The sequence below is a fragment of the Meriones unguiculatus genome, chromosome 1, assembly GCF_030254825.1.
Source record: "Meriones unguiculatus strain TT.TT164.6M chromosome 1, Bangor_MerUng_6.1, whole genome shotgun sequence".
NCBI classification, from domain to species: domain Eukaryota; kingdom Metazoa; phylum Chordata; class Mammalia; order Rodentia; family Muridae; genus Meriones; species Meriones unguiculatus.
In genome coordinates, this window is record NC_083349.1 from 64,655,354 (window position 1) to 64,675,562 (window position 20,209).

General features: G+C 39.9%; 1 protein-coding gene across 6 annotated transcripts in view; it reads right to left on the reverse strand.

The window, feature by feature from the left end:
* Sorcs1 (sortilin related VPS10 domain containing receptor 1) overlaps positions 1–20,209 on the reverse strand; it is a 510,611-nt gene that overhangs the window by 209,510 nt on the left and 280,892 nt on the right. For all 6 annotated transcript variants that reach the window (XM_060390928.1, XM_021648752.2, XM_021648751.2 and 3 more), the window contains exon 3: positions 20,114–20,209. This exon is cut by the window's right edge and continues 4 nt beyond it. In XM_060390928.1, the coding sequence (XP_060246911.1) occupies positions 20,114–20,209 (96 nt within the window). The remainder of the gene's footprint in view (positions 1–20,113) is intronic.

Genomic DNA, 20,209 nt, shown 5'->3' on the forward strand with positions numbered 1-20,209 from the left:
ATTCCAGCCAAGTCATGGGTTGGACTGTCTTTGCCAAGGCTTTCTTTTTCCCATTCCAAATATTGTTCCTTTTCTCTCTCTCTCTCTCTCTCTCTCTCTCTCTCTCTCTCTCTCTCTCTCTCTCTTTTCCCTCGCTGTATGTCTCTCTCTTCTGCTCTCTCTCCTCCCTCTTTCTCTATCATCTATCTATATCTATCTATCTATCTATCTATCTATCTTTATATCTTTCTTACTGTCATTGCATACTTTTGCCTGAACTCTTGTTCTCCTCCCATTCTCTCTCTCTCTATATATATATATAAATATATTGTATATCTTTCTTACTGTCATTGCACACTTTTCCCTGAATTCTTGCTCTCCTCCCATTCTCTCTCTCTCTCTCTCTCTCTCTCTCTCTCTCTCTCTCTCTCTCTTTCTCTCTCATCTGTCAACTGCATACATATACAATATAAAAATAAAATAATGGGTTTAGGATAAATATTAGTGGTTAGAATTCTAGCCTAGTATTTAAGAGGGTGGAAAATCAATAGTCAAAATATCAAAAAAATCAAGCTAAACAAAAACAAGTTACAAATATCTTCCTTCACATAAAAAGTCCTAGATGAAAAGGCTCCCTCAGGTTCACAGACACTGGAAGTGAGTTTGACCTTGGGTACAGAGCAGGAAGTGCCAGAGATGAAGGAACTTGCTTTTTTCTTGGCTGAGATGCTCTCCAGCCAGACTGCCCTTTTGAGAAGAAACTGTCTGGGCTGTACTCGTCTCCCAGGATGACCTTCTCCTCATGCCAGATCTCTCCGCTAGCTCTGTTTAATTCCACTTGTCACTGAAGAAACTTGAAAGACATGGCAGCCAACTTTCAAACTGGGAATGAGTGACAGTCCAGCTTTGGCAGCACTAGGGCAGAGGAAGGCTGAGACAGTGAGCACAAAGGGAGGAGTTGAACGAAGACTTGGGTGGTGTCATGACTTCCATGTTACACTCACAGCCTCTTCTCCACTAGAACACCTTCAGAGTCTGGTGTGCCAATATGGATACCTGGTTCTCTCAAGACTGGGGAGAAACTGCCTGTGGACACTCATGTATATGTGTGCTCTGGCATGAGGTACTTTTGTTAGTGTTGGCTGTTTGCATTACTTTAATTCCAGGGACATCTCCTGGTTGTGGCTGGGCTAGGAGAACCAATAGGGTTGTGGACTAAAAGCTGTCTATAAGGAATACCATGCTCACTTCATTTGAAGGAGATGGGAAAATTCAAGTTCACTCATAATTTACTGGCTTTATAAATTGTTCTTTACTCTTGTAATTCATTAAATAAAAATTGTAAAGCATTCATGGTGACATAAGTCTTTAGCCCAAGCATTAGGGAGCCAAAGATAGGTGATCTCTGTGAATTAGAAGCTAGCTTGGTTAACAGAGCAAGTTTTAGAGCAGCCAAGACTAGACAACTAGAACTTAAAAAAAAGCCAAAACACTTTAAAGTGAATTTGAACCTTCCACATCTTCCTCACGCAATGAGGTTGGAGAAGGTAAAACATTAACGTGACTTGAAAGTAGAGACTGAAGCTACCATAGGGAGAGGGAAACAACAACACGAGCCAGGGGGGGTAATACAGGAGGAGCAACAGATAAAAGTACCTGTGAAAGATTATAATAAAACCCAGTATTTTGTATAGAAAAGAAAAGGTAATGAAAAGTTCTCTTTTTTTTTTTTTTTTTTTTTTTTTTTGGAGCTGGGACCTGAAGTCCTGGGTTTGGGCCCCAGAATGGCAACACCAAACCAAATTTAATAAAAATAAACAAAAATAACAACAACCATTAAAAAAATGCTATTCTTAACCGCCTGAACTGAGAGCAGTGATAATCCTTTTACTAATCTCCCAGTGCCACGGTTTTGTTCCAAATCTTTTTTTTTTTTTTTTTTTTTTTTAATTCTTGCATGTGTTTTGTATTGCTCTGTTTTTCTCTCATAGGCTGTCTGAATAGCTGTCTCTCAGAAGCCTGTGTGGATGCCTGTGAATCATACCAAGACAGAGCCACTTACTGTACAAAAGAAGAAAGTAAGAGCCCTGAAATAATGGAGCAGAACTTCCACAGTACAACATTCCAAGAGGACCTCCTCCCTGGGATGAACAAATGTCTTTGAAAACACTGGAGCCCTACCCTCCCAGGCCTCTTCACAGTTATCCCTTGTAAGCATTCTTTGCCATGAAGTGACTAAGATTACTCATGCCAGCCTCTACTTCCTTCCTTCCTAGGTAGAAGAACAAAGGGGCAGTATCTGCCTGAACCCTATGCTTTTCTACTTCATTCCTACAGGTTGCGAAACCTATTTCCATACAGCTGTGCACATCTGTGGACTCCCTGACATCTGTCCTCCCAAGAAGTCAAATTTTCAATACAGTTGTCTTTTGGGGAAATAAATAATGAGCCAAAGAATGTATGCCCAAGGCGCAAATGGCAATAGTTGAATTTCAAATAAAATCCTATGTTGTCCAGCAGAGGGCAGCTGGCTCTAAAATCATAACTTCAGAAACTAGGAACCTTCTCTACTCGCTTTATTTGCATTTATAAAATGAGACTAAAAGTTTTCTTTAAAACAATACCTTGCGGTTAGTTCAGGGTGCCCCATCTGTGCAGGGAGGGATAGTTCTTCAAGCACGTGCCGCATAACAGAAGGACATGGGGAATGGTAGAATGCGGACTCTCAGAGCTATTCAACTAGAATTCCCGAGAATTAGAGCCTTGAATCTATACCTTTACAAAGAACTATAATGTTATATATGTGTGTGTATGTGTGTGCTGTAGTTTAAGAACTGAGCAGCAATTTGGCCCCTTTATTCCATTGATTCAGTCAAAGGGAATTGGGCATATCTTGAGGATTTTCATGTATCTTAAGGAAGGCCAAAGGTATAGCTATAGTGCTCTGGCACAAACTGCTAAGAAAGCAAGACTGTGGCACCTGCCTTTTTACCGTGCACACCTGGCATCTGCAGTACACCCGAGAAAAACTGCTGTGACTTAGGGGAACTTTTGTTTTGGGTAATGTGTTTTTAGTATGTGCTTTCCAAGAAGCTTATGGAAATCTCCAGTTGGCCAACGCTTGCAGCTATTAGCTACCTGCCCTGACCAGTACATGACTTGGGGGTTACTTTTGTCATCTTCTAGGTGGAGTTTATAGGTATCCTCATGCTTTCAGAGTTTCTTGTTTCTGCACTAGCCCTTATACTTGCGTCTAAGCTCTCAGAACATCTTGCAGATGTTCTTTCTAGCTTACCCTCCCCTATCATCACTGCTCTGAGAAGTGAAGGCCTTTATTGCTTTCTTCCTTCACGGAGAGGCATGATTCACAGCCACGCCAAACACCGTTCAGTAGGAAGGACACTGGTATTTCCTGGAACAACTTAAGTCTACTCCAAACAGCTCCCTTTACTTCTCTCTAAACTCCTCTTTTAATTTTAAGGTTCCCTTAAACATTTAATAAAAGATAAATGGAAGGTGGGCTAATTGATTCATCATGGTCCATAGTGATGTTCAAAGATAAAGGGTAACATTGAGACTGGAAGTCTAATCAGAGTCCAAGAACAATGATAGACAAGGAAAGAACAATCACTGACTAGCCAGTATGTCCATGCAATAAGGAAAAGACTATTTCTCAGCTGTGATTCCATTAAGCAACATCATTCAACAACATAATTCAAACAACAGGATCTCCTTCAAAGTAGATACTTACTTCACTTGTCAGGCATATCATTCCTCTTCCCTCTGGACACAGGTAAATATTGTGCATAAATAGTGACAGCCTTAGTGCTTAGTTAAACACTAAGCCAGAACAAGAAATTGTGCCCAATTATAAAGATTTAGTGAATCACAGAAGAAAAATACAAGGCTTATTCTGCTTACCTTTATGTCATGAAAAGTTTAGCATGATCACTGTTCTCAACTGTAATTTTAGAAAATAAATGTATCCAGCAAATTCCTTGTACTTTTTTTATTAATTTACTCATAAAGTTTTTACAAATATTTATTGACTTCTTCCTATAGGTCAGTATTAGGGCTTGGAGCAAAAAGTTACACGGAGTCTTTTCAGGTCTCTATTAACAATGGTCTCATCCTGTGGAGCTGTCAAGGCTGTTATTTTGAAGTAATGAATAGGAGGCCAAAGGATTTTACACAAGCAGACTTACAACATGACATATTCATTGACATTATATTTCCTCTGTGCTTTGCATTTTATCTGAGATCCTACAATTCATATCTAAAAACAATGATTAGAGGTCTCTGGAGGAATCGGCATCTAGCTTTAAAATTCCTAGTGAAAAGTAGCCCTCGCAGGCATGCAAACTGGAGTACATTTAGAAAACCATAGATTACAAGCATGTAACACTGGCCAGAAATGCAAAGAGCGGGGTTCTAGTGTAAGTCTGGTTACCCACTAAACCTTGGGTATATAAAGCAGTGCCATAACCCCTCTCGCTTCACAGTAGTAATTTTGCAGTGATGAGATGATTTATTATGCACACACACATAATCCATTTCTAAAATTATTTTTGTATGAAGTGTTTTTTGTTTTGTTTTTGCAAATTGTTTTGCAAGTTGTTATTTATTCTCCCTTTGGCATAAATGTTGTTAGGAGAGAAAAAGAAGGGGCAGGGAAATAAGAAAAAGCCAGCAACTAAGACATAAACTAAACAGTTGAAGATGGGTAATATCAATTTTCATACAGCTTTCCCCCATATATTTATTTCAAATGTCTTTGTAATTCCCTTGAGTTGAGTTTGTATAGGAAGAACATAATGAATCCAAGGTATATGTATATGTAGATATAGATTCAAAATAAATACAAATGGTTTGGGCTCCATAATCTTTTTCAGCTTTATCACAAGGGTGTCGCCAGTTTCACTGGTAACTGGGTAATAGAACGCTGACCAGAATCTTTAGGGAGGCAGCCAGCTTCCTACTCATTGTGTTAGTCTCCCTGTGTCTATCACCAAGGTTTGGGGGGTGAAAAAAAACCCTGCAATGTTTGTGGGCCTGTGGAAATTTTAAACCCTCCTAGAAATATAATCTTTTGTAAGACTATAAATTTTTCAAATAGTGAAGCTCAGAGAATATAACTGCAGAATGCAATTTCTGTGCAGATCTGAGCGCTGCTTATGGTTCTGGTGTTGTGGGGAAGGACAGAAGAGGGTCTATCCACAAATGATTAAAGTGTCTCCATCTGGATTTAACTCGCTTATACCTAGGAATCTAAACAGAATAGAGCATGGCAAGCTCTATCTAATTTTGGTAAATTGGGACTCTCTTGACTCCATCTAAGTGCAGTCAGTCAGATTCGTCTGTGGACCACTGTGTTTATCCTGTGGCTATGTGTACCAAAATAATTTCGTTGCTAGAGTTTAGTTTCAAACCCAATTAGAATGTCAGCAGCTTCCTACCTCCAGGAACAGAAGATGGGAGAAAATGAGCTGAGTGCTGGATAGATGACCAGGGGTAACACACCCTATTTGGAATTCTTAGATCAGCATTTTAAAGCTTCCAGTTTGTCCTACTATGACATCCATGATCTTGCACAGATGACTTCAAGCTCTAAATGTTCTTATCCCAAATCTGATGAAAAGAGAGAAACTCAAATTTACTACCAAGTCCACCATCCTACCAGGTACCAGACACTCACAAAATCTGACTAGCAGAAGCATCTGTGTCTCAATTCCAGCACTCTGGGACTTTGATCTTTGTCAGCTTTCTATAGAATATTCCCAGTCATGCTTTCCTCCAAATGGTCCTACAACTAGATACACATCATCAAGTAACTGGAGAGTAGTGATGCTTGAATCTAGATGAAACTTGTTAGCAATGTCCCAATTTTCCCTATTTCTTTTATTTACCTAAAGATCTTCATTAGAGTGGGCTGTTTAACTGAAACCCATTGTTCACTGCCTCGGTGGCCAGCCCCTTCTTCCTCCAGGCGAATGCCTGTCTTCATTTTTTGTTTGGGGAACAAAAGTGAACACAGGACTGAGAAGAATGCGTCCCACCAGTTTCCCTGGGCTTTGAGCCAGAATTACATGGAGTACCAAGCATTGCAGGGGCAAGAAGCAATAGGTTTTAATTGGTGCCTAGGGGTGAAGGTCTCCTCTCTCAGAACAATGGGCATCTATGGTCAAAACTGACTGAGTCTTCTGTGGGAGTGTGCAAATGTCAGCAGTGAACTTTCAAATGGAAGAACAGAGGCCGTTAGCCCGAGGAACAAAGGCAGAATTGGGCAGTGGAATACTGCTTCTAATCTTAGGGTTAAATAATGCACTAATAAGGCAAGGAAGGTCGGCATACAAAAACATGCTATGTAATATAAATTCAAGCGAAGGTATCCAGCTTCCAGAAAATTTCTTTCCCAAGCTCTAACATGTCTTTCCCCAGAACAAGTTTGGTTCTTTTGCTGGGCTTTGGATTTAAAATAGTACAACTATGTTGGTTAAGCTGGATGGGCTTAATGCCTAAGAGGAGATGCTCTATCCAGTGAGAAGTGTATTTGCTGATGGAGGGAGAAAACACAGGCACTTAAGTAGGAGCTATTACCATTTTCAGGAAATGCAGCTCTTTTGGGAAAGCACTGGGAAGGAAGATCAGGTATTAGACAATGTCATACTGCAGAGTCTCCTCGTCCCCCACAAATGCTTGACTCTTTCTCCCACTGCTGTGTTTCAATCCATCATTTGTATTTTCTAAGTGTACTCACAGCCCTGACAAAGGCTTCCTCCTCATTGTTCAATACTTTGGCAAAGACTAAACCTTAATCAACCACAATCCTAAATATGACCCTCCAAAGGAGTGACTTTTAAGAAAACAGCAAGACATGGAAAATATCCTGAAAAATCAAGATTGCAGGACATAAAAACATAGGATCTGAATCCTTGATGCCCCATACTCAAGTCTACCTATGCATCTCCCTCCGTCTGTGAATTCACATAAGAATCTCTATGGTCTAGCCGTCAAAATTGTTGGCTTCACCAAATTAAATTTTCTATTGTCAATGACCATGTGTGGTCTAGTTTCTTTCCTGTTGCTTTGATGATAATTATAGCCAAATCAACTCAGGGGACTAAAGAGCTTATTTCATGTTTGAGATTTTACATCCTATCACTGAGGGAGCTTAGGGAAGAATGTAGCAGAAACTAGAGGGTAGGAGAAATGGCAGAAAGCTGCTTCCTGGCTTGGTCACTGGTTCAAGCTTAACCAGCTTTTTGATACACCCTAGGACCACCAGACCAGGAAATAGTACTGCCCACTATGATGATTGTTGAGCACTTCATATTTTCAATAATCACTTGATTAGTAACTAATTAGTAAGCAAGAAAATCCCCCACAGATATGCCAACAGGCCAATCTGATCCAAGCAATTCTTCAATTGAGATTAGCTTTCACAGATGACACCAGCCTGTATCAAGTCAGGAATTAAAGTTAGCTAAGATAGAATGTCACACCCATCTTTTTCAGTGGCCAAGTGAGGTCCTCTCATGTTGATTTCATAACAATTCTTGCTGACAGCCCCCTCTAAATTCTGAGGGCCCTTATCATGGCATCCACCATCATGTACGACATAATCACATTCTTGTGATGGGATGGTAAACCACATAAGGTTATGGAAATGAGGGTTTGCATTGAATTAATGGTGTTAGTTGTGGCCTTTTCTAGTTCCCACCTGTAATGAGCCTGTAAGACAGCAAAGCTGTCAGGAGCAAAGTTAAGAGACATTTTTGGTGACAGTGACTGGGCAATGCCCCTAAGACATTGAGAGCTTGTAAGACAGCAGTGTCAAGGATAGATAAGAAGATATTCCTAGTAATAGTAACTAAGAACGCTCTTAAGGCAGCTGATGTGTGAGTGCATGCGTGTGAAAGAACGATAAGACAAGCAGTGTTTCCCTAAAATGTATGAAAATGCAGCCCCAGGCTACACAGGCGTGGCAGGCCAGACTCTTTGGTGAGTAAGCCTGGAGACCGTCACTAACCAGGCAATTCCCAAAAGGCTGTTTGAAAAGCCCAGAGCACCTTAACAAACCAGTTCTGAAAGGACCACCTTATCAGACCCGCCCTGGAAGGCAGCTCCCGAGCAACCGCAGCTTCCTTCACATCTGAGGCCTGGCTGGACCAGAGAACCTCTGAGGCCCATCAAGTCATCAGAAGAGGCATCTGAGGTCTGGCTGGAACTGCGAAGTTCTGGGGGCTAGAAGACACCAGACGCCGAAAGCAAAGTGTCCAAGCCCGTACCTGTGGCCAGGTTGTATTCCCTATAGGATGTATAATGTGCTATGCAATTCTTAGATATCTGTGTGACTAAAGCAGCATTCAAAAACATTCTGGTGTCGGCTTTTATCAATACCTTGCCACCCTTTGTGGCGTCTCAGTTAAAGTCCTCCAGCATAATTAAGCACTCGTGACACCACCCTCGCTTGGGACCCAAATAATTGACACAGAGACCTATTAAATTTATTCAACAAGCTTTAAGCACTGTAACTGGGCAGATATTCTTCTATCTAACCCAAATATGCTAGTCTGGCTACCTCCCATCCATGTGGCGATTACTTGACATCTCAGTCTCATCCTGGCCTTCTGCTTTATCTCTCAAGGCTCATGGAACTCCTTGTGTTAACTATCTCATGGTGCCTTCTCTTCTCTCCCTCTTCTACCTCCCTGTAAGCCCCTGACAGGCAACGGAAGTCCTACCTCCTGTCCTCTCTGCCTAGCTAATTGGCTCTAATCAGCTGCTTTATTAACCAATCAAAGATAATTGGGGAACATCTTTTATACAACATTGATGCAGGAGATTCTTCATAGAAATCACAATGCCCACATCCAGACTGGACCGAAACCAGATCTTAGCGAAAATCAGCATCTGAATACACAGTGCACAAGACCACCCCCAAAAGGTTCATACATCCTATGCCTTCATTCATTTAATCTCTCAAAAAACCTGTAAAGAATTAGGCATTTAACAAAATGTCTATTAATTTTTTGTCCTTAATACTTTATTTTCAAAACTCATCAATGGTTCCAACTGATCAATTACTTAAGATAAATGGTAAATACATCAAATCTATAAGAGGATAATTTTTTGATGTATTAATTCAATGTCAATAGTGTCAGCATTACTCATTTCCTGATTTTATATTTAAGACAGTATAAAAGCTTGCAAAATTAAAAAATAAATTTCATTATTACGTTAGACTTATAATTTAAATGCACATGAAGATATGTTGGGAAGGTCCAATTAGTCATAATAGTGAAATAGTAAAGGAAATTAGCAGGTTTTAAGTCTCAAAATAAACATTGAAAATTACAAATCCCTTTAAGCTATCCTGCTCTGTGAGCATCATTTTCTCACAGCCCATGCACTGAAAGATAGTCTTCACCTTCTTTTTCCTTTCTCCTTTAACAAATATTTGTGTCTCTTTGAAAGCTCCTTGAGTCCCCATGGACAGTGCCGTGTGGACACAGCTATTATAATGCTCAAGCTTTACACTGGAATTGACCTATATTTGTCTTCCTTACCAGTCTGTATACTCTTCAAGAACAAGAACTATGTCATATGTTCCTTTTCTAGATCCTAATTATTTAAAAGGGAGCTGGTGAAAAATGGGTATGTTTTAACTATTGATTGACAAATGACATATAATCTGAAATAAATCATAAAGAAACAATAAAATGTTTCAAATGTCGGTTGTGTGTGGATACTCTGCTTGTTTTGACTCTTGTTCTATCTGCCTTGTGGTGTTGACATGAGAGCTGTATTTTACTTTATAGTGAAAATCTATCTATCTATCATCTACCTATCTATCAGAGCTTTCAAAGAGACACAAATATTTGTCAAAGGAGAAAGGAAAAAGAAGGTGAAAACTATCTTTCAGTGCATGTGCTGTGAGAAAATGATAGATAGATAGATAGATAGATAGATAGATAGATAGATAGATAGATAGATAGATAGATAGATAGATAGATTAGAGAGGCTCAAAGCAAACCCGTCAGCACATACAGGCTTGTCTAGCAGTGACCAGCTAGGATAGGGCTGAGCTGAAATATAAAGTCAGAAAGTGTCCCATGCTCCATTATAAATAAACATAACCCCCCAAATAATAATGGCACTGAGTTGAGATTCACAGCTAACTTCAAATAAAGCACCACAGTGATGGGAGGCACACACAGAAAATGCAAGTTGTGTGCAAGGAGCTGCTGGGGAGCAGTGGGGTGCCCTTTAAAGAGACAACATACAAAGCACAGAAGTTTGTAGGTAAAAGCAACAGTAATATTTGAATCTGCCTCTAGGGGAACACTGGTTGGCCTTGATCTGGGCCTGTCACAGCCCCACACTTGAAGCATAAATGTGCTTTTCTTCATGGTAAATCAATTTCAGAAATAGCCACCAACATCATTTACCTATTGGAAACCACTCGGGAAGAACAGAGAGATAAAGGTAAATTGTACTCCCTCTGAAAGCCTTAATAAGTTCTTGCTAAATTAGCCCTCCTTTCTCTGAGAGATCTCAAGGGATTCTTTAACTTCTACTTCTGAAAATGTTTACTGTTTTATTACTTCTCTTCTTCCCATTGTCCTGTGTCCACCTCTTGTTCATTTTTACTCACTGCTATTGTGTTACCTTTGCAGTAATCGCCCCATGTTCCTTCTTGGCTTCCCAATTCACATCTTCTTGGCCATGACTCTTCTCTGTCTGTGAGAGATGTGTGTACTCAGAATGCTTTCTTTTCCCCACTCTTTATTTTTTCAGATTCATCCACATTGTCCTCACTACAAGCATGCTCTAGTGGCAAATGCTGCCAATCATGGCAATGTATAGTAGTCTACTCCCACTTCAAAATAAACGTAGCCATAAACAATCAAAGTAGACAATATCTCCTAACTAGTGCATTGTATAACCTCCCCTGAAGGCATTTTACCTCTGAGCACCTAAGTCTGTTGTCTTATCCTGCAAACTATATAGTCCTTTCATTCTGCCAAATTTATATTAGACAGCTGAAATATTAGGAGATGAAATACACATTAGAGGTCAGGAGCCATGTAGTCAGGGAAAAGCATGGCTGGAGGAACAGTGAGACAAACTTTCAAAGGAAGACTTCCTCAAGAGAAAGGACAGGTCAACAGCAGCAACAAAATGTTTCAATAGAAAATCCATTTAGCCCCTGAGGCTGTAGGTAGTCTCTTAATTTCTCCAGGGCAGAGGAACTGGTTTCATAAAAGTTTCCCCTGTTTGAATGACAGCACCATGACAATGCTTGGGGCAGCTTTCATCCATTAGAGGGAGGCATGCCCACCTGGGTAAATATGGCAGATTTCCTGCAGTGTTAGGCTTTCATTTCTATCCATCATGAGAGCAGTCCAGGCTACTCACTAGAAACAAATATTCCAGATATAGTATGTCAAATACCAGATGATGGAAACCCCTGAGAAGCCACAGGGAGTATGTAAGAAGCAAACATATCAGAATGTTGAAAGGAACTCTGACCATTTTCTACAGCAGAGCATAACAGGCCCAACCTGAAATAATGCATCTGACCTTCATAAAAGGGTAATGGACGGGCTTTTAACAGCAGGACAGCCAGACTACAGAAAACAAGAGCTCTAATATAGGTGGATGATGAGGCAAAACTAAAAAAAAAAAAAGGCAAAATAGAGAAGTAGGTAAGATCTGCTTCACACACACACACAGAGGGAGAGAGAAAGAGTTGGTTATAGACAGAAAAATGATCAAAATCTTTTACAGATGACAACTTGTGCTAGCTACCTTCGAAGGGCCAGCCAGCAATATAAACACCAAAGTTTCTAGGAAAATCTTATTTCAGAAAGTTTTCAGAAGGCTTATTTCTGTTACACTATTTTTAATAACATCATTTGTAAAAAGTGAATAAAACAAAAATATTATCTTTTGCTTTGTGTAAAGATTATCTAAACTTAGAAAAGATCATTCTGTGTGTTGATTTCTCCTTCATAATTATTTATCTATTTGGCTACTTGGATATTTTTCAAGAACAAATGTAGGTACTAAAATACTGTCTGTAAAACCTCAACTATTATAAACACAATCCGTATACACAAAAACTTAGTGTTTTGAATTACTGAGTCATCATTGTTTTTTAATGTAATAGGCATGAATTAAATGTGACAGACATTCTTATAATTGAGGAATAACAAAGAGGGGATGCTAATTACGAAAGGAGCTCTCACCTGTGCTAAGCAGTATTTTTAATGGTGCATGAAGTAACACTATGACATGTAAGGTTATATGATCAATTCTATGAACTTTGGATAATTAGATAAGGGGCGAAGAAAGAAAAAGAAGGAAGTAGGTTTTTATAACCCAGGGTCACAATTCATTCTTAAACCAGCTATTCCAGGTAAATTTAACTGTCAATGTGTCATGGTCTAGTGTTATTTGAGAAGACAATGTCTGTTGAGGGATTGTCCATATCAGACATGTGCTTACGCCACTAGACAACCATCTTGATTGTCAGCTGCTCAGAGGGCCCACCGAGTGGCACCATTCCCCACACTTGTGGTGCTGGGATGTATAATAAATCTAGCCAAGTTTTCCAGTGAGCGACTAAGTAATATTGTTTCACGGTTTCTGCTTGAAGTTCCTGCTTATGTTTAGAATGCATTGTGCCTTCAGCCTCCTGCCTTGAGTTCTAGCCCTGAATGGACATTCTTCAGTAATACACTCTAACCGGAAGCTTAAGTAAACCCTTCCCTCCATTAAATTTCTTTTGGTTGTAATATTTGTCAAGCAAACAAATGAAACTAGAAAACCTTAACATATATTTTATATTTATAAAAACACTTAGCTAACAGTTTTAGAAACACACCACTAAATATTGAAAAAACATCAAGTAGGTACTTGATACATAATATACCATGCCAAAATTTAAAAGAATGTTCTATAAACATTTATTTATGAATGTCAACATAGGTGTTTTAATTTTTTTCCTGTCCTCATTTCCTTTTATGGTTTTTTAAATAAATTTTTATACTAATTACAGTTTATTCACTTTGTATCCCAGCTGTAGCCTCCTCCCTCATTCCCTCCCAATCCCACCCTCCCTCTCTCATCTCCTCCCTGCCCCTCTACAAGTCCACTGATAGGGGAGGACCTCCACCTCTTCCATCTGACTCTAGCTTATCAGGTTTCATCAGGACTGGCTGCATTGTACTCCTCTGTGGCCTGGCAAGACTCCTCCCCCCTCAGGGGAGGGGTGATCAAAGAGCCAGCCACTGAGATCATGTCAGAGACAGTCCCTGTTCCCCTTACTAGGAAACCCACTTGGATACTGATCTGCCATGGGCTACATCTGAGCAGGGATTCTAGGGTATCTCCACACATGGTCCTTGGTTGGAGAATCAGTCTCAGAAAAGACCCCTGGGCCCAGATTTTTTTCTTTTCTTTTTTATTCTTTTTCTCTCCTTGTGGAGCCTATCCTGTCCAGGTCTTACCATCTTCCCCTTCTTTCATAAGATTCCTTGCACTCTGCCCAAGGTTTGGTTATGAGTCTCAGTATTTGCTTTGATACACTGCTAGGTAGAGTCTTTCAGAGGCCCTCTATGGTTGGCTCCTGTCCTGTTTCTTGTTTTCTCCTACTTCCAATGTCCATCCCATTTGTCTTTTTAACTAAGGATTGATCAGCTTACCCCAGAACCTCCTTCTTGTTTAGCTTCTTTAGGTGTACAGATTTTAGTATGTTTATCCTATATTATATATCTGATATCCACTTATAAGTGAGTATATAACATGTGTGTCTTTCTGCTTCTGGGATACCTCACTCAGGATGATCTTTTCTAGATCCCACCATTTGCCTGCAAATTTCATGATTTCCTTGTTTTTAATTGCTGAGTAGTATTCCATTGTGTAAATGTACAATAATCTCTGTACCATTCCTCCGTCGAGGGACATCTGGGTTGTTTCCAGATTCTGACTATTACGAATAAAGCTGCTATGAACATGGTTGAGCAAATGTCCTTGTTAGATACATTAATTTAAACAAACTAGTGGCTGTTGAGGATACCCAAAGATTGGAGTATCCAAGATCAATTGTGTGTGTGTGTGTGTGTGTGTGTGTGTGTGTACAAGCATGCACATATACGTGTGAGTGTTTCTTTCTATCTATGCTCTGAAGAGCCCAGGAGTACCCTAGGGCCTGAGGCTCCTGGCACCCTGTCCCGGTTTCAAAAAGAATGACCTGCATTTGTAATGCAGCTCATTTAAAACTCAAGCCATGAATAACTTTTGGAAAATCACTGCAGGAGGAAAAAAAAGACCACACACACACACACACACACACACACACACACACAGCATCCATTTTTATTTTGTAATTTTAGTTCTCAAGAAAGAACTGGACAATGTTCAATGGATCAGAACAGTATAAACTTCAGATATAACCAGGACGAATCAAAAGAGATGGTTTGTGCCTTCAGCTATTGTAGCTCAGGTTAGGTGTAAGCTAGCAAGCACTTACTCACTAAAATAAAATCACTTTCATTGAAGTTTTGAAAATACCACTTCCATTCTGCTCTGAGTTCTTGCACAGCACTTCTTTATGAATGAAATGCATAGCCTTTTTAGAAGATTAGAGGAGAATGGAGGAGCTTGTATACAGGGAGGCAGATAAAAGAGTTAGGGAAGAGTGAGCAAGTGCCGCATGCCCACCAGGGGAAGTGTCACACACGCTCTTTGATGCATTATACAATGCTCCAGTTCCTCTCGGCCTCTCCAGATAATGTGAAGTGAGCGCCATACAACGTCCTGCTATTTTAAAGATTAATCATGTTCTTCTTCATTAGAAAAGATACAATTATCCATCATGGCCTAGAAATGACTAAAACCCATGAGGATTCTCTGCTGTTCTTGTTTATTCACTTGAAAGAGAAAATTAGTTAAGTCTGTCTTCAAGGCACTGCCTATGCCAACAGGAATCCAAGACTTAACCAAAGTTCAAGATGTGATCTTAGCCATGTGCTGAGCACCTGCTGTATATACATCAAAAGTTTTGTCACCATGTTGAAGAGTGGGAAGCTGATCAGAGCTATTTACCTCACTTGGGGTCTCATGTTCTGAGACATTGGTCAGCACAGACTGTCCTGCGCAGGCTATCACACAGACTAAGGGACATTTAACAGTTTCTTTCTCGAGCACACAATCTTTACTGTTCTTTTGCCTGATGCATGCAAGTCACTAAACTATTAGGGGTTCCAGCTTTGTATTTATAAAATGAGGGGAATCTATTGGAAGTCTTTTTTCTTTTAAGATCTGGTTCAAACTGATATCTTCAGCCATAAGTTTGCGGATTTTACTAATCTGACATCTTTCCTGATCTTCAAGTCACACACATGGCATGTAGGCCATCTGAACAAAGGACATGCATAATTAAGCAGGCCCAGAGGGTAAAAGAGACTTGGAGAGTCAATCATCAAACACTGATTTAGAAAGTGTCACATACAGCATGGTGATTAAAACTCAAACATCTGGAGAAAATGAAAACAGTGTTTAATGTTGGCAGGTACCATGGGACTAGCGAGGATGATCAATGTGTTCTGGAGAACAAGGGTCCTATTTATAGGGTGAAAGCCTTCGAGGACTTCTCAGCGGGCATAGTATTAATTAAGACGCGATAACAGAAAAGCAGAGTAGGGATGCAAAAGCGACACAAGAAATAAAAATCTAACACTGTCTTGGCTTTTTTTTTTTTTAACTCTGAAAAGAACACTGTGCAGAGATCACAAAATTATAGCAAGTAAATGAACTGACTGTAGCAAGATAAAATTACCTCGATTTTTCCCCCTTTTCACTTCCATGTGGTTTTGTGGCTTTAATCTCTGGGGATGTTATACACACCTTTGAAGGGAGGGCAGCACAAGCTGGCTGGGAACAGGAAGACAAGTGTCGCTGACAAATCAAGCGGAGTAAAAAGACTTTTTCTTCTTACTCAGAATACAAATAGACTTGGGAGAGAATTGAAGAGTGGGGCTGAGATTACAATGTTGCTTTTGCATTTCCTTTTATTCATGAATACTGGCTCTCTCCATCACCCTCTGGATCCCAGGTACTCCTTCCAGGGATGAATTAAATTATCCTTTCTTTAGCTGACTGTAACCTAGAAACCTTTGCCAACACAAACAAGCCAAGGGAATTGCCTTGACTTGGACTTACAGAACTGTTCTCCTGTAGAGACATGGAGACAGATAACTACCCACGCTCTCTGCTGGCACTTGAGTCCACAAAGCCTTGATCTTTTGAGACTAGGTCATATATCAGAAAGTAGGTGCCGGACTCTTTCTACAAGAAAGTGTGAATGAGCCAACATTATACTTAAGGGCAGCGCTTCTGTGTCTCTTAGTCAAGATATCCTAGTCTAACATATGATGCAATGACAATTTTTATGGTACCAGAGAGGTCTAAGAAATTCTATTGTGGTTTTACTCAAACTAAACAGTGAAACAGGCAGTGTTGTATTATCAGTTTCGAGTATAAATAAGGGTATGATTTACTCTGATCCCAGTGACGTTTTTAACAAGCTGCCTGAGAAGCAGGCTTGGTGTCCACTGTTTGAGACGTGACAATTTAGAACTGCTCTTGTCCTCACAAACAGCTGAAAATAGCACAAGAATGTGAAGGCAACAGGTTTCTGGGAACACGGATGGTTACGCGCTTGTTGTTTGGTTTATTTCAGTTGTTCCCACTGATGCAAACACAGAAGGGGAAATCTGGTACCCAAGAAGATAACTTGTCAGATAGCATGCTGGAGAGCTGAAAGACTCAATAGCATCCTTTATGGGCTTCTCCTTTCACTGGAGAATTTCAAAATTCCTTAACTGAAGTAGGCTGGAGAGTCTCTGTCCTGTGTAATTAGTAAAGCCTGGTGATATCCCGTGTCTCTTCCTCCTCCCCCTCCTCCTCACTTACACCAACCTTTTATTTTGAAGAGAATATATTTACATTTTAAGGTGTTGCACAGGTACTATCTCTTTCATTCAAATATATTCAATATGTTTCGTGGTGATAAATTTTCTTCAAAAGCAGAAAAACTGTACAGAAGTACATTGCGATGCCAACTGTATCAATTTTTGAACCACTGTTAAAACAAACAAACAAACAAACAAACATTTACCATCTTCTAATATGTCCTAAGTCTGCTCGAACCTCAGCGGACCTGAAGGTTCCATCTACCTGCAGAAGGAAATAAGCCTGAGCTTAGGTTCACTCAGGAAGACTGTGATTCAAACATCACAGGGCCAGCTTGGGATCTGGAAGCATCAATCTTGGAGAAGCTGTTCCCTCACAGGTCTGGACAGTGACTTCCTTTCTTCTGGAATTATGTTTTTACAAGGGTCAGTTCAGAACATCTAAATGTTTGTACAAAATTTTAGTATGAAATAAGTGGTCAGTACAGGTTAACTGTGTGCCCCATGAGTGTGAATGCATTTAACAGAACGGACTTCATAGTAGCCTTTTGGGTAGTCCTTTGTGTTTCCCTTTCAGCCTTTTTCCTGTCTCCAGTCACCCATCTGGGCCTGAAAGCTACACTCTTAAAATCTGGCTCTTAGAAACAGTATTGGTTTGGGGATCCTTCACCATGCATCCATCAGCTACAGAAATTGCTGCAATCAATATTCGGCATAGTAATCTTAAAAATCATGTTCATTTCAAATAGCATCAAAAAAGCAGAAACTATCACTGGAAAAGATGAGTTCTAAGGGCCCTTTCAGCTATAAATTCCCACCTTTCCTCTAACATGTTACAAATAAAAATGATTTGCCCAAATCAACAGACAGGTGAAAATAGATTCAAGGCAGGGACAGTGATTTCTGATTCTTAGTGCAAGGTGCTTTCAATCAGCCATCACATTGCCTTTACCACTATGGTGTGGGGTCTTGGAGTTTGGGCTGCTGGCATTTCTTCTGTTTAGTTGTCGTAGTCATGGAATACTGCTAGTGTAGAGTGCCAAGGACAACCTACTAATCTCTTCCAGCCCAAGAGTTCCAGTTGTCAGGCTCGACAGCCAGCACCTTGTCTGCTGAGCTGTCCCACTGCCCTTATTTCTCCTTTTATGTCACTTGAAACTTCATTGCCTCACATACAGTTTATTGATTATTAAATTAAATTTACTCCAAATGTGAACTAGAACTAAAATCAATACAGGAGATAAGAATCAATTTAAAGCCCAACAACAACTAAATCTCATTATGAAACCGAAGGCTAGAAGTTCAGCTCTACATTCCAAGGCTGTATCCAGCAGATCAAAATAGTTTAGATGAAATTATTGATGATGGCCAAGTAAATAACCAATAAGTGATGCTGAGGGCATAGTTCTCATACTGAGCTATGCTGTCCGATACTGCGATCCCCAGCCAAATGCAGGTATGAAAATATAAGTTATTTAGAGTTAATTGAAGTTTAAAATTCAGTTCCTCAGTTATGTTAGCCACATTTAAAATATTCACCAGCCACATGGGTTGGTAGTGTCTAAAGAACTACACAGCTTAGAAGAAAATTCTGATTATCACAGAATGTTCCCCTGGACACTCAAAAGTATAAGGGATAATCACTACTCTTACTCCGTATAATTTTATGAGGCATGAGGAACAGGGTGGTAAGAAAGGAAAATAACATTTAAAATTGATTGAGCCTGTTCTGTGTAGTTGAATGTCTAATTTCATACATGCCTTACAACGGTCATCACAAGGCAAGTGCTATCATTATCCCTGCTTTAAGTTTGAGGACATTTCATGGGTAAATGAAGTGATATCATTGTTATCTGTTCAGTGCTGAGCTTAGGTGGGTCTTCACACAAGCCACCTAAATGCAGAGTCTATGCTGGTCTACAAAGTCACACATAAAGAACCTGAAGTGACTGGAGCCAGAAGGGACGGTAACTTTACACTGGTGCTTGGAATATTATATACATGTCAGATGTATGTGAGTAGTTTCATGAGACATTTGAGCCCTGATTGAGATCAGGGTGGAACCAGGATGTTACCTTTGAATCCCTAGTGCGTTTGATGTTATGTTCAAGTTGAGAATGGCAGACTAGAGGACAGGAAATGCTGAGCCTACTAGCAGCATCCAATGGCAGTTCTGAGATGAGAGCCTAGCTACAGTGTTGTCAGGGTAACAAGACATGGTTTAGGAACCAATCATGGGCAGCATTTGCTGCTTCTTGGTAGATACTATTTGTTCACCTAAGGCTGTGATGCTTCAGCTTTACATGACAGGCTTCAGAACGAAATGATACAAATTTATAAAACAAATATGTTGTTATAACACTTCTCTACTTTTGAGACATTTGTCACCTACAGTCAAAGATTTTCTCTCCTGAGAACAAAGCTTTCTGAAGAGAAAATCATCCCACGTAGTAGGAAAACACAAAGAGAACTTACACAACAGAAAACTTGCAATTACCAGGGAGTAAGCATGGACTGTATAGTTGGTTGTTGCCGCCTGTAACCCTCAAATGAAAGAAAGGTGTTTCTTTTCCCTGAACCTCAGTTGTATCATCTTAAATAAGAAGAATGAATTCTAATGCAGTTCCCAGTTAAGATCTGTGAATAGATTAAAGCCACCTATTTTGTGGATTTCATCTCTGTCACATGAGGTCCCCACCCCAACACTAGGATACAGCCTGAACAAACTTGAGATATTAAACTCCTACAATTCCCTGACTGTTATGGGATCATGCCTTCCCAGAAACTCTAGCCAATCTATGTATTATAAGTCAAGGGAAAATATTAGTGTGTGTTCAAAGCTCGTCTTTCATTTGACTCCTTAAGCCTTTCTGATGTCTTGAGACTGGCAGCTGGGCAGTCAGCAGCCTCCACTTGACAATACTCATCCCTGAAGTTGGTTTCTTAAGCTGCAATAATGGGCCTCGTCCTCTATGTGCACAGCTGATGGTTAGAAAATCATGAGATGGCAGTTACCTTAACACTCATTCACTTATTTTTGCATATCTTATCCTTGCTTTCCTTTAATGGAGTTTTAGGTAGCCATTGTGGTTAGCCAAAGCAAGACAGAGTCACAGCAAGAATCAGTAGCAAGCTATATAGTCATATATTACCTTACGCTTGTTGGTTGGACACACATAGAGATAGCTCAAAATTGTCTTCAACCCCACCTTATCGCTCAGCTTTTCATAGGTTGTCCCATAATCGGT